Source organism: Pectinophora gossypiella, chromosome 6 (genome assembly GCF_024362695.1).
Source record: "Pectinophora gossypiella chromosome 6, ilPecGoss1.1, whole genome shotgun sequence".
In the NCBI taxonomy this organism is placed as follows: domain Eukaryota; kingdom Metazoa; phylum Arthropoda; class Insecta; order Lepidoptera; family Gelechiidae; genus Pectinophora; species Pectinophora gossypiella.
Genome location: NC_065409.1, coordinates 11,616,056 through 11,631,243, shown reverse-complemented (window position 1 = coordinate 11,631,243; position 15,188 = coordinate 11,616,056). Strand labels below are relative to the sequence as shown.

Here is a 15,188-nt window from a genome sequence, read left to right as displayed (position 1 = left end):
CATGTATACGTAAATTATAACAACAAGACCTATCCTGATACAGAATACCTATCATAGTCATCATCTCCCTAGTATTATCCCGTTTTTCACTGGGTCTGCTTATCTAACCTGAAGATTTGACAGGTCCGGTTTTTTACAGAAGCGACTTCCTGTCTGACGACCTAGTACAGGTTAGGTCACATACCTCCGAAAATGCATTTCTTGGGAATGAGGGCACTGAGCACGTGATAATAATTTCATGAGCCAAACGTGAATTCGAAAACAATTCGACAATCAGTGGTTTAGGCTTGTGCTGGATTCGTTACCGTAACCTAACGACCTCGAAATCAGAGGCAAGCGTTTGTTATGGTACAGAATATCTATCATGGTCATGAGGATAAATAGTGAAATGAAGAATTATAAACAAAATACGAGCGCCATTTAATTTTTTTTGTTGAAATTCAATGTGTCGCTGCGTGCACTTCCTTCTCGCATACAAACTGGTATAGGTGCGCGCATTCGACATCATTGTACTTGCCATTGTTGAGGAATATGGTGCCGCAGTACTCTGTGTCCTGGTAGTTGTTGGGCTCGCCTTCCGACCACTCCGAGTACCCTGCCTCTTGGAGCGTCTCATCTGAAAAAAAAAAACATTGAAATTACTACTAGGACCGCGCTAAATGGAATGAGGAACGGAAAGGCCTTTGTCCAGCAATGGGATCTGTAGGCTAGATGAGATAGTTACGTGTGCGCGTGAATCTTTAAAATTAGCTATGCTGAAAGAAAGAAAGATAGTACTTAAGTATGTTTATTACGTAAGGACTAACGGTGTTATTAATAAACTAATCTCAGCTTCGAGACTGCCCTCAAGATCATGTCAATGTGACGGTTCTTATATAAAAACAGGGACTTGAGCGTGATCTTGAGGGCAGTCTCAGCTGAGATTAGTTTATTAATTACCACCCTAAGAACGTAATTAGTCAGGAATGATCGCATTCTCTTACCTTTTAGTCGATGTCATATGACAAGAAACATCGAATATGCGCGTAATCCCTAACGTGGGCAGAATTACCAAGAAGACAACCAGTAGACCTTCATATTTATTTTAAGATGGACGGCCAATAAAAACCGGACCTGTCAAATCATCAGGTTAGGTAAGCGGACCCTGTGAAAAACGGGATAATGCTAGTGAGTTGATGAATGATGAGCCGCTTAGTGATAGCCCATTTTATTTCGATGTTCAGATTGCAGATATAGCATTAACTATTTAACTGGATAAATGGAGAGCGCTGAGACCACTGCCCCGTTTTCGACAGGGCACTTGGGTTTTCAATGGAATATAGATAATAGGTAGTTTAAGTTTTATTGCCTCTGGCCATGCATGAAACATTAGATCATATTTGTTCTTTTCATGACACTTAGCTTCGCTTTGTTTAGCTTCATGCTTCAGAAGGCACGTTAAGCCGTTGGTCCTGGTTACGTTCGGCCAAGTAGTTTCCATTAATGCCATCTGCGGTTAATCTACAATAAGTCACGACAAAAAAAAGGTCCCGGTTCCTACTTGCTGATGAACGTAGTCGTTACACGACTCATGTCAGGTGCCTTTGGTGGCTCTGACACCTTGACACCAGGGTTCACGAGGTTGATAATCCACTTTATAGCCCACACTATAAAAGAAGATGACACTAGCAAAAGGTACTTACTGAAGACAGTCCTAAAAACTCTAGGGGTCCCATCGGTGGGTCTATTCGCTCTGATGCCAGCGAAGAAGAAAAAGAACGCCTGGACGCCAATGGCTCTCGGCGCGGCGCGGATGATGTCCCACACAGCTTGGTGCTCCGCTTCGGAGTTGAGTACCACCAGGTGTGCGCCTTCAGCACGACATTCAGCGTACGCCTGGTCCCACGTCAACGGTACATCCGAGACCTTGTAGCAGCTCCCCACCGAGGAATAATACTGGTACGCTAAAAACAATATTGAAGATATTATGACAATTTGTAGCTTAACAAGTGAGGCTTTAAATTAGTGACGATAACATTGGTACATATTAGGTACTTAATAAAGTCACGCTCGTAATCTATACAAGTGAGCAGAGCCACAGGAATTCAGAAAAGCATTTCGTCAATGATGCTTAGGTCGGCAACTACTTGGATACATGGCCCTACGTTGCCTTAGTTGACTTCTGAGATACGTTGATGACCTCCTTCTTATCGTTTGGGTTTTAAGGTGCAATACCAGCCTCATCAACTCTGGTGTCAGGGTTATGATTGAGCCGCCAAAGGCCCTTGACATGGCTCAGGTAACGATTACTCACTTACATCAGGCTTAACGTGCCTTCTGGACGCGTTCTGGGTGCACGGATCATCTTACTTACGGACAATCAGGTGATCAGCCTGTAATGTCCTAACCAAACTAGGGATCACAAAGGGTTGATGATAACAATGAGATACACTCAACTCTGAGAAGCTCGGTGGCGCAGCGGTAAACGCGCTCGGTCTGCGATTGTTGAAGTTAAGCAACTTTCGCAAAGGCCGGTCATAGGATGGGTGACCACAAAAAAAAAGTTTTCATCTCGAGCTCCTACGTGCTTCGGAAGGCTCGTTAAGCCGTTGGTCCCGGCTGCATTAGCAGTCGTTAATAACCACCAATCCGCACTGGGCCCGCGTGGTGGTTTAAGGCCCGATCTCCCTATCCATCCATAGGGAAGGCCCGTGCCCCAGCAGTGGGGACGTTAATGGGCTGATGATGATGATGATGACACTCAACTCTTTCGTCAGATTAACCACTTATTTAGCCAGTAGTTTTGAAAATTCAATTCCATGAAGCTTCCTACCGCTGCTATAGACGTGGCATTGGCTATCGTAAATGGCGTCATTGGCAGCCACCTTGCAGATGAACGGTCGCCGGTGGTAGCAGGACGCCGACTCTATCTCGCCTCTTCTCGTCAGGATGTCACACGGTGAGACGTATTCGTATTCACTGCTTTCTGCATGCACTGAAAATAAAGGACCATATTTACAGAAGGCCCGAAGGAACACGTTCGCGTCTGCGGAAGTTCTTAGTAAGACGATATAATTAATATTTAAATTAAGTACACACAAATGGGGGCAGCGTAACAGGAAGTAGAAAGTTCTAAAATAAATAATATAATGAGCTGACGGTTAGCTCATTTTAGAAATAGGCTTAAGGGCAATGATAACGCTACATTTTATTAAATTATAAAACTGAAACTTGTATTGTGAAGTTGTAAGAGTATAGTAAGACAATCCTAGCGTCGCATTCGAAGATATATCTTTTAAACCTCGGAACTATGCTGACCTCCGTTATACTTCGAGGCCAACAGATTTAGGCTTTAAAATATAGAAGAAAAACTATTCGATTAATGCATTCATATTATATTTACAAAAAAGAACCATTTTATAAGAATGGCCAAAGTTGTATGTTGAACACTTACGATTGATAATCGGTTGCTCTTCAACTGATTCGTGCTCCTTTCCATCAGCGCCTATCCAAAAATAGTCTCCAATATCTGGGAAACTCTTCATCATAGCATGGGCTTGGATCAGGTCTTCTCTCGTTGAGGGCACCATAAGCGTAGCTCCTTCCAGGGAGCAAGTTACAGCTGCGCCGTGGTTGAATGTTTCTTCAATGTGTATCTTGTAGAACGCGTCGGTTTGTCGATTGTATACATAATCTGAGCGGTAATGTTTGTCGGGTGGTATAGCTTTACTTAGAGCTGTGGAATTTCATAAAGTCATGTTTAAAGACTTAATAAAAATATTATTTTTTTAGAGCCTATCATAACTACGACCTGGGATAGATATTTAGGAGTCGCCGTCGCCGGACACGGCTTGGACGCCATGATGATGATGATATATTATTTCTAATAAACATGAAATAGACGTTTACGAGGGCGGACTTATATCTAAGAGAGATATCTTCCAGCCAACCCAGAGGTAGTACAAGAATAGCTGTGGGAGAATAAAAAGGTGAAATATACGCAATATAATAATTATATATAAATAAAGTAATAAGAACTAAGTACCTATATAAATAAATAGACTATGGGAATAAAAAAGCATGCCTAGGCCTGTATAAATATATAGCTACTAATTTAATACATACTAAGGTACCTAAAGACATACGTATTATATATAACTATATACTTCGACTAAAAATATTCTTTACATAAAATGCTCTTTGACTCGCTTTATAAATATAAGTACTTAAAGTCTCAGCTGCCCTTAAGTCGTCAGTAGACAACAGTAAGGGCGTTTTCGCATTAGGGCGTTCCCACTATGTCGTAACGATTAATTTATCGTTGGACGACTGTCGTTTCTAGCTGTTCCCATTAATACTATTGTTTGTCGTAAAATTTTATTGTTTAGCTACCATCGTGTCACGATGTTGTCACTGCAAAAAATGTCGTAGACGCCAGTTAATCGTGTCGTTCTATATGTGAACACCACCATTTAAACATATAAACCACGACACTTAAAATTACACGATTATCCTGTCGTCACGATAAAGTGGGAACGCGCCCTTACTCCGATAATTATTGGAACCAAAGTCGCTTATGACGCATCCGAAGTGGCTGTAGAACTACATATTTGTTTTGTATGGTAAGTTCTTACCTTTATCCTAAGTATTTTCCTACTATCCGACATTCTCGGTCTGGTAGGAATGTATTGTATTGTCACATTATTATTTTGTTTATAATCCACCAAACCTAAACAGCTGATATTAAAAGTAGGGCATACATCTTGAGTTCAGTTATACTAGTTTGTATTAAGTATAGCATGTTTTTTTTTAATTAGTGCGTAGTAGTAGACTATCTAAATAAGTAAAAATAACAAACAACTTTTCAATTCCTTCCCAGTATATGACGTAGGCAATTTATCAACATTACGAGTTAGGTTAGAGATGATATATTGTGTTTACATTTTAACGACCTTAGGAAAATACCTACCTAGATATATTTGTATTATATTTAGTAAGACATGGGGTACTCACCAAAAATCAGGCAAAAAGCAAAAACTAGTATTGGGGCTTCATGACACTCCATTTCGGTAAACACTGGATCATTTCCAAGCAACTATTATGACACTCAATGTAAGATTAGTAGCGCCAGAGGTCATCAAGAGATCACACAAACCACGATAGCAGTGCAGTCCCACTGGATCGTAAGTTCAAGTGGATTGGACTCAGTTTACGTTGTCCAACAAACCTAAACGGGTGATTGCCGTAGTTATCGATAAGTATATTTTTGACATTTCTTTTATTCATTTATGTGTCACGATCACTTATGGCTTCAAATTCATAATACTAACTCAGGTAGGCCACATGCATTATCAGGGGGGTGAAAATGGCCACATCGAAGCAATTAAGAAAGCAATATTGCTATTTGACATTTGCACATATAAAAGTAAGCGCGCAATGCAAACAAATATCAAACAGCAATATTGCTTTCTTAGATGAATTGCTTCGATGTGGCCATTTTAACCCTCCTGGAATAGTTAGGTACTTATGTATTCGATCGGTCTGCCAGCCTATGAAGTGGTTACAAGTAGGCTCCATTCAGTATATTTTTTAAAGAAGCGAAAAGGAGGGTTATGTGTTTGACCGCTATGTATGTGTGTATGTATATATGTATATATGCATGTGCGTATGCCAAATTGTCCTAAGAATTTGCGTACGGCATACGACCACGGCTATCTTCTAAACTTCAGAAGAATTTCAGAGAAGTATACCTATTTTCTTGTTTCATACTTTTTAAAGCGTGATTTGTGTTTTAGTTTTGTAAACTTATAAGTATTTTTATATACTGAATTATCAAGCAGCAAATCAAAAGGAAAATGTAGTCAAATTTCCTGTTTCATTTGGTGTATCTGTGTGTGAATTTTGTGTTTACTAAAAAATGTCGTCATCTTTAAAAACTAAAACCGGGTTCGTACTAAAATACAGATTTTGACTCATAAATATTTATTTTTCCTTCTCTGTTTAGGTATATGCTTGTTTAACTTAAAATAATGTTATCACTTCTTAATTTAAGGGCAATACTCTTTCTTTGGACAAACCACGACAAACACCTTTCATTCTCTTCCCCCTTTTTTTCCATGTGTTGTCCCTTTTACGATGGTTTTATGACATATACTTAATTGAGTTTTATCAGAATATTGCCAAGCTAACTCCAACGTTATAATCTAATTAAATTTATCGCTTGCTGCGTTCAGAACCGCGAAAGCGGGATACGCGGCCAGGGTGCGTTTTGTATGGCCATCCATCCCGCTTTCCTGGCTTTGAGGAATCAAGTTTTTTTATTATGGCACTAGTGTATGGAATCAAGTTTAAGTCTTATAATAACAGAGATTCATATTGCATTTAATATTTACTATTCTTACTACAACTACAACTAAGTAACTATAAAAAAAATACGGTCGAATTGAGAACCTCCTCCTTTTTTGAAGTCGGTAAAAAAGCGGACCTGGCAAATCTTCAGATTAGGTAAGCGGACCCTATGAAGGGGATAACGCTAGGGAGATGAAATAGAACTAATAAAATATGTATTTTATACTTTAATGTATTATTTAGGAGTAACTTCTTTCTCGCATATGAATCCAAAGTTAAGGGAGCAGTCTACATCGTTATATTTCCCGTTGTTGGAGAATATTGTGCCGCAGTACTCGGAGTCGTTGTGGTTGTTGGGCTCGCCGTCCGACCACTGCCTGTAGCCTGCCTCCTCCAGGGTCTCGTCTGGAGAAAGATATAACAAAAATAGATAAGTTTACTTACAGTTAGCATAGAGGGTCTCGGGTAATCGAATATTCGGCCGAATTATTCAGTTTAGCGCTAGATCTAATTAGAATATTTGAGGAAGTACCTAACCAAAATAACCAGGGGCACATAGAATCAATTCATCTAAAAAGCAATATTGCTATTAGACATTTGTTGACATTGCGCATTGAATATTCTAGATAGATGGCGCCGGCGTCGGCTTAATGACCGTAGATCGGAAGAATTTCGCATGGATAGGAGGAGGATCTGGTGTTGTAATGGTTAACACGCTCGTCCCGGCTTCAAGTTCCGACAAGAGCAAGAGCAAACACAAGAGCTCTAGATATTTTTTCGATTTAAATTTTCTCATTTCGAATTTATGCCGCACCAAAACCCTTTTTTTGACTTAACTTATTGTAGACTAGCTTTTGCCCGCGACTTCGTCCGCGTAGCGTGTTATAAAAAAGAGATCTTTGTGTGTGTGGGAGTGCATATCAAATTTCAAGCATCTAACTTATGCAGTTTAGATTTTTTCATACAATTTTTTTCCCAATAACTCCCATTTTTCAAAATACAGCCATAAATAAACTTTATATTTACTAAGGTATGCATGCATGCTAGATTGAATCAATTGATTGAATTCATTTTTTTTTAATTGATTGTTCATTGAGTTTTAATTTTAATACACACTTCCTCTCTTCCCTTCAACGTTGCTGTGCCCTACAGGGTCCATGTTTTAGTTCCTATGCCTATGTAACACCCCATTGTACTACATGGCATGCAATAAATAATTTAATTGAATTGAAAACATCTATCTTACGCGGTTTCGATTTTTTCATACAAATGTTTTTTCCCGCTAACTTCCGTTTCCGTTGGAATTTTGCAATATCCTGTTGCAACTAAGCCTTAAGTTTACTAAAGTACCTGCATGCCAAATTTCAAACGTCTAACTTGAGTGGTTTAGATTTTTCATACAAAAGGATTTTCCCGCTAATTCCCGTTCCCGTGGGAATTTCGGGAAATCCTTTCTTAGTTGCACCTCTATGGTAACTAAGCTACGTTCCTTCCAAATTTCAAGTGCCTACGTTTAGCCGTTTAGGCTGTGCGTTGATATGTCAGTTAGTCAGTTTCTCCTTTTATATATTTAGATATTTCCGTCATACATGATTTCTATGTAACTTTAACCATTAAGGCTGCTCACATGACGGAAGCTTAAAAAATGGAGTAACTTCTCCCGTTTTCCCAAAATTTCCCTTCACTACTCTGCTCCTATTGATTGTAGCGTGATGAAATGTATACTATAACCTGCCCAGGAGTGTGAAGAATAATTGTACCAAGTTTCATTAAAATTCGTCCAGTAGTTTTTGTTTCTATAAGGAAAATACAGACAGACAGACAGACAGACAGACAAAAAATTTACTGATTGCATTTTTGGCATCAGTATCGATCACTTATCACCCCCTGATAGTTATTTTGAAAAAATATTTAATGTACAGAATTGACCTCTCTACAGATTTATTATAAGTATAGATTTGCCGCAGATGGTATTAACTACCAGGTCGGACAAATGGGGAGCGCTGAGGGTTCTCACCCGGTAAAAAAAAATAAGACAACAAGCCCGAAGGTGCCCAGTTGGGAGCGAACCTCGGCTCAGGGCGTCGTCTGAGCTGATAATTTTTAAAAGAATTAATCAACCCTAGAAAGTAGAAAGTGATAAACGTTGATTGAAGGAAATCGTCGACTACGCCAGCGTGGTCGGTGTCAGGGTCCTGAAGTGTTTGTTGTCGGGAGCTGATTGGCCGAGTCAATGGCTAGAGTAATGGTGGTACCAAAACCGAATGTTATTTATTAAGTGTTCCGTCTAATATTTGTTTTTTGTGCAGAATATACCGAATACCAAATTAAGTCTCTAGTGAAATACTAAGAGCTGCTTACTTATATCCTAGGTAGTCGCCTAAAAATAATCTATCGTGTTAGTCAACAAGTGACCGCATTTATTGACTCTAAGAACATGTGTCGGATGTTAGGTATTTATGTAACATGGAATAGGTAGGTACATATATTGACTGTTTTCTGTTTATACAGTCGTTTAATATGAAATCAGTCAGCACATGATTACTTAGAAATTATAATTAATACAAAACATAAAACGATTCCACGAAACATAGTTCCAACTTTATAAGACGCTACTTAATTTGCAGAATAATTTACATAAAGATAACAATGTAATTATGTTTTGACAGACTGTAGGGGTATGTACCAGTAGGTATATGTATAAATACGAATACACATGTAAGTACAACGAGTCAAAATCCTATAAGCGTTATTATAATCATGTTACATACATTCACACATACATAAACTCACGCCTATTTCCCACCGGGGTAAGCCGAGACTATCGAATTCCATATGCTTCCATCCTGACACACTTCTCTTGCTTTCTCTGCATTCATCAATCGCTTCATACACGCACGCGCCGGTTCAGAGTAGATCGTACTAAACCTTTCTAAGGACATCTCCAATGTGGTCAATGTAAGTTCTTCTATTTCTTCCTTTGCCAGCTCTACCATTAACTTTCGCCGTATACCGCTTTCGCAATTTTATTATCCTTCATCCGCGCTTAATCATGTTACCATGTAATAAACGATTACAAACGATCGCAGTGGAGCAGCGTGGTGGAGTATGCTCCATACCCCCTCCGGTTGATTGAGGGGAGGCCTGTGCCCAGCAGTGGGACGTATATAGGCTGTTTATGTATATCCCAATCCGGGTAGTCAGACGTACATCCATCACAAGATGAACTAATTACCCACACTTCACCGAGCTTTTTGTTAGACCAACGTGTTAGATGGTGAGCCGTATTGACGTCTACATCTATACGAGTAATGGTCCAGCCAACTGTGTTACTGCAAAACTGCACTTAAGATAAATTAATATAACTACTTTTGGTGCAAATCCGGTACCAGAGTTCGAACCGACACTCCCCGTTTGAATAGCAAGCCGGTGAACCACTATGACCACAGAGTGTTAGTGACATCGTAACGAATACTCAGAGGGATGATTCAGACCATGATTCTGAGTTAATATCAAGTGGAATTTTCCGTCGCAAAATTCATGATATTTTTTTAGTTTTTTTAAAATTATTTTCAATTCTATACTTTTGCGATGAAAAATTCCACTTGATATTAACTCAGAATAATCAGCTGAATCATCCCTCTCAGTATTCGTTACGATGTCACTTACACCCCATACAAGTACATACAGTAGCCATACAAGTAGGTATGGGTGTTAGTGACACTGTAACGAATACTGAAGGGGATGATTCAGACCATGATTCTGAGTTGATATCAAGTGGAATTTCCTGTCGGAGAAGTCATGAAAATTTTAGAGCTTATTTAAATTATTTTCCGTTCCATACTTTTGCGACGGAAAATTCCACTTGATATCAACTCAGAATCATGGCCTGAATCATCCCTCAAAGTTTTCGTTACGATGTCACTAACACCCTGTATAGACCGGCCCATAGAATGATTATCACTTGCTCAGTGGTGACGGAAAATGTCGTGAGAAACCGCCCACATATATGAGAATGCGTTTCGGAGGTATGCGAAGGTGCTGATAAACTTGAGCATTCACTTGTAATGAGCATTTGTGTGAATGTTGCAATACGATAAAAATACGAGAACATTTTAGCGAGCATTCTATCGAGCGTTTTTGCTCGTGAAAACGTTCATAGCAATGTTTGGCTCTATGCTTGGCTCGGCTCGTTGTTCAGTTCGACAAATATAAAAAAGGCGAATGCTCGATGTTCTGTTACAAGTGAATGCTCAAGTCTATCAGCACCTTAACCTGTATTGGGTTGGTTTTCCCTTGGCGGGTTAGAAGGTCAGACAGGCAGTCGCTTCTATAAAAAACCGGACCTGTCAAATCTTCAGGTTAGGTTCGAATTGGTTAGCGGACTCTGTGAAAACGCTAAACGCTAGAGAGATAATAAACTTACTGAAAATAGTCCTAAACACTCTGGCACTCTTATCAGCATGGCGATTGGCTCTGATCCCAGCATAGTAGAAGTATGAAGTATGCGCTCCTTCGACCTTTGGGGCTGTCCTGAGGAACTCTTCGATGGCACGCTGTTCGGCCTCTGAGTTGAGGACCACGAGGTGTGCGCCCTCCGCCCGGCACTCCGCGTACGACTGGTCCCAGGTCAAAGGTATGTTGGGGACTTTGTAGCAGCTGCGCACGTTTTCATAGTACTTGTAGCCTGAAAAAAAGATTGTCCACTTATTTTCAGTTGTTTCTTAAAAATTCTAATCATTTTGGAATTATTTATCGTAAGTACTTAAATAAAACCGGTAAACCCATGCTTCTTTGTTTATCAGTGTTGCAACTAGGGTACCAAATTTTATTGACGTAAGTATATTATATAACTTTGTATTTTAAGTACTAAAGATAAGGTTGGTAGTTAAAATACAAAAACAACTATCATTACACATACTTAGCTGCGTCAAGCGTAAAACCTTTGACGTGGACAAGATCAATTCAATTGACTATTTTTTCTTTTCTTTTGGTCCAGTCCATTCATAAGACATGCTCAGGATGACAAGAAGCATAGGGGCTTCAAGCTTCTCTCAGAATTAGAAATACTTACTGCTTTATTTATTTAGGCAAAATCAAATCAAATCAAATCAATTTATTTGCGAGAACACATAGATACAATAAAGGTGGTAATATAATTTAAATAACAATGTTGTGATGTGTTCGGCCTGCATGCAGGCGTACAAATATACATAAGAAAATAAAAAATAAAGAAATGGTACATTGAAAGAAAATTATTGAAAATATATATTTTTAAGTTCAAAATATTCCTTCAAATTATAGTAACATTTGTCCATAAGCCATTTCGTTAAGTTATTCTTGAACTTGTTTCCAGTTAGTATTTTCAATTCATTTGGCAGATTATTATATAATTCAATGCACATATTTGATGCATTTCTTTTATGCATGTTGGTTGGAGTCTGTGGTTGATGTAGTACATTAGCAAAACATGACCTATTTTGTCTCTGGTGAACGTCACTGTATTTTTTAAAGTAATAAGGATACTCCCTAACAAAACAAGTACGTATAGGTATAAAATATAGGTATAGGCATACCTATATGCATGTACTATACTTTCCACTGCTAGCAACACCTTTTAATTAACCGGAGCGTGTAGGGAGCATACTTTATGCACCATGTTGCTCTACTTCAGGTTTCTGGAGGTGTTTCACGGCTAATAGCCGGGAGCAACGGTTTACGTGTACTCGTTTTACACAGTCACCACACGCCCGTACGATTGAAGACTAAACTATATCCGAGGGGGGTGAGGTAAACCTATCTCAGCCCAGCCTAACTCAGCGTCTGAGCTAAGAGTTGCCGTTCCATACATAGTATCATTTCTTATTCTATCGTGTCGTCTGCATAGAATATTTTTTCTTTAAGACAATCAGGTGATCAAAGCTTACCAAACAAAGGATAGTATCACAAAGTGAGTTCGATATTGTCCCCATCAGGAATCGAACCTCAAATCTACTATAAATCATGTTTAAAAAAGGAAAGACCTTACCTGCACCATAAACGCCACATTGCGTATCGTAAACTGCATCTTTGGCTTCCACTTTACACACGAACGGTTTACTACGATAGCAGGACTCAGTCTCTATTTCACCATCTCGGGTGACCACGTCACAGTCCCTGTCACCAGGGCGTCTCTCTTCCTCACTCACTGGAACAGACGGAATGAAGATTAGTCATTAAAACTGCTCTAAAGAGAATCAATCTTCTATCATGTGGGCCACGAGGTGGATTACCAACCTCACCAACCCTGGTGTCAGGGTTGCTATTGAACGCCAAAGGTTCCTGACATGGCTCATGTAATAACTCCTTACTTGGGTAAGTAGTAACCGGGCCTTCCAAAGCACGGATCATCTTACGTCCAAGCGTTCACAAAGTACATGCATAATTTCACGTCTATATCCCAATGGGGTACATCCATCGCAAGATGAACTAAGTATCTACACCTTACCGGGCTTTTAGTTATACCAACATGGCGGGTGGTCAGCCGTATCGTCTGTAAAGGTCGAGCCAACTGCATTATTGAAAACTGGGGGTAAATATGGAATTCATCTAGGAAAGCAATATTTCTGACATTTGTTTGCATTGAACACTTACTTTTATATGCGCAAATGTCAAATTGCAATATTGCTTTCTTAGATGAATTGCTTCGATGTGGCCATTTTGACCCCCCAGCACTTAAGATAAATTAATAACTCATTGCTGCTAGTCCGGCACCGGAGTTCTAACCTCCCGTTTGGGATGCAAGCCGGAGTACCAGAGGGCCACAGTTTTTTTTTTGACGTGACTTATTGTAGATTTGCCGCAGATGGCATTAACTACTTGTCCGGACAAAAAACAGGGCCACAGTGAGTTATGGTATATTGTATAGCATAGTAAGCATTCCACTCACAATCAATAATAGGAGCATCCTCAGCAGGGTCGTGTGGTTCACCGTCATCACCGATCCACACGTAATCACCAATATCTGGATACTTCTTCATTGCCCCATGAACCATGGCAATGTCTTCCTTGCTGGACGGCACCATCAGTTGTGCCCCCTCAACCTTGCACAAGTCTCTAGCTCGACGATTGGATGTTGGGGCTATGTTTAGCTTGTAGAAGGCATCTGTTCTCTTATTGTATACGTAGTCGGGGCGGTAGACTTTATCGCTGCCAGGGGGTAAGGCGAGAACTAAACCTGTGATAATAATATAAAAAAATAACAAAAATCTGTGATAAGTGGTTTAGAAGTTATGAGGTACAGACGTACATACATACATAGCGGTCAAACACATAATCCTCAGAGAATACTTAGGTACTTATTGAAAGTACCACCACTCTAGAACCACCAACCATTACCTAACCACCATCTATCACCACTTTAGAACGTACTTTAAGTGCTTAATAATAATTATTATCAAATGTGAAATTAAAAGCTGTGATATGGTTAACATAGAGTGACATTTGTAGGGCTAACATGCGTAACGATTTTTATCGATTCTGACGATATAATTACGTCGTTTTGTCGATTGATGCTAATATGTGAACCCAAATAAGTCATGTTGTTCTGTCAAAATATGAACAAAATCACGTGTCACGCGTGTCAGGAAAAAAAAAACAAACTTATCGATTTTGACAAAATTTATTATATCGATCGATAATTTTATCAAGTTGCACATGCTGTTTAGCTCACTAATGTTGTAGCGGTTAAGAAAAAAACAGAATAATAAATAATGAATCTGTCTCTATATACTAGTAATATCTGGATATATTGTTTATGTATGTATATTTTAAGTAGGTACTAGGTTTGTTTATAGTCCCCGACTCCAATATTTAGCAAGTTCTTTCATAAGGTTACCTAGAAGATATTGCTGTTTAGCAACGAGGTCGCCGATTGTGATTGTCTTGTCATTTTTGTAATTGTTTTAATGTTGTGTTTATATATGCAATAAAGCGTTTTTGTATTTATAGTATTGAATCTGGTATAATACTCACCAAGAAATAAAACACTAACAAATATCTCCAAATTCATTTTGAACACAGTACAAGAGCGGCTGTAATAATTATAAGTATTAAAGCGAACGTCTTAGAAATATCTAGATAAATTCTAGACTAGCTCTGCAGAAGTAATGCAAACGACTGAGCCTCCGCAATGTCCGATATGTATTATTTTGATATGAACTAAATAAATGGAATATAAGTAAATATGAATCATTATCAAACCATGAACTTTAACACTTAGGAAGCCCGACCGATATTATATTGTTTGCAACTCTGTCTCTTCTGTTTCCAAGAAATCAATAATCTGTACGAAATAACCCAATAAGTGTAAAAAAAATGTTTATAGTTCTTTCGGAAACTACTGGACTGACTTTGGAGTTTCCATTGGTTGTGACATTGCAATTTAGGATAATTATAATAATGTTATCTATAATTATAAGTATTCTGACCATTATTATTGACCAACCATGGAAAGTCAAACCATCACCTATATAAATGGGGCTTAAATGAGTCGCCATACTGTGAATGTGGTCACACGGATCAAACCATATCTTACATAGTGAACGAGTGCCCTCTACACCGGTTCCCAGGTGGCATAGCCGAGCTGCATTGTGTGACGGATGCGGCAGAGACTTGGTTAAGGGAGCTTAAGCTGGATATATGATCCACGCAGGATATTTTATTTTTGTCTTCCATACGCAATAATAATAATAAGTAATCTTTGCGAGATAAGCAACGGACAATCATCTTCTATCGTGTGGGTTGTGAGGTGGAGTACCAACCCCATCAACCCTTGTTACGTGTCACTTTACTTTCGGACAATCAGGTGATCAGCCTGCAAT

General features: G+C 39.0%; 2 protein-coding genes across 2 annotated transcripts; both read right to left on the bottom strand.

Annotated features, from left to right (window-relative positions):
* Positions 1 to 421: 421 nt before the first annotated feature.
* LOC126367559 (macrophage mannose receptor 1-like) lies at positions 422 to 5,149 on the bottom strand. Its single transcript, XM_050011139.1, has 5 exons — positions 4,993 to 5,149; positions 3,434 to 3,715; positions 2,813 to 2,974; positions 1,683 to 1,943; positions 422 to 616 (listed from the first exon to the last, which is right to left on the bottom strand). Exons 1-5 carry the CDS (start codon positions 5,042 to 5,044, stop codon positions 441 to 443), a joined length of 933 nt encoding a protein of 310 aa, XP_049867096.1. The 5' UTR covers positions 5,045 to 5,149; the 3' UTR covers positions 422 to 440.
* Positions 5,150 to 6,539: 1,390 nt separating this feature from the next.
* Positions 6,540 to 14,520, bottom strand: LOC126367560 (C-type lectin domain family 4 member E). Its single transcript, XM_050011140.1, has 5 exons — positions 14,341 to 14,520; positions 13,256 to 13,543; positions 12,356 to 12,514; positions 10,754 to 11,014; positions 6,540 to 6,732 (listed from the first exon to the last, which is right to left on the bottom strand). The coding sequence occupies exons 1-5, from the start codon at positions 14,375 to 14,377 to the stop codon at positions 6,563 to 6,565; spliced, it is 915 nt and encodes a 304-aa protein (XP_049867097.1). The 5' UTR covers positions 14,378 to 14,520; the 3' UTR covers positions 6,540 to 6,562.
* Positions 14,521 to 15,188: the final 668 nt, after the last annotated feature.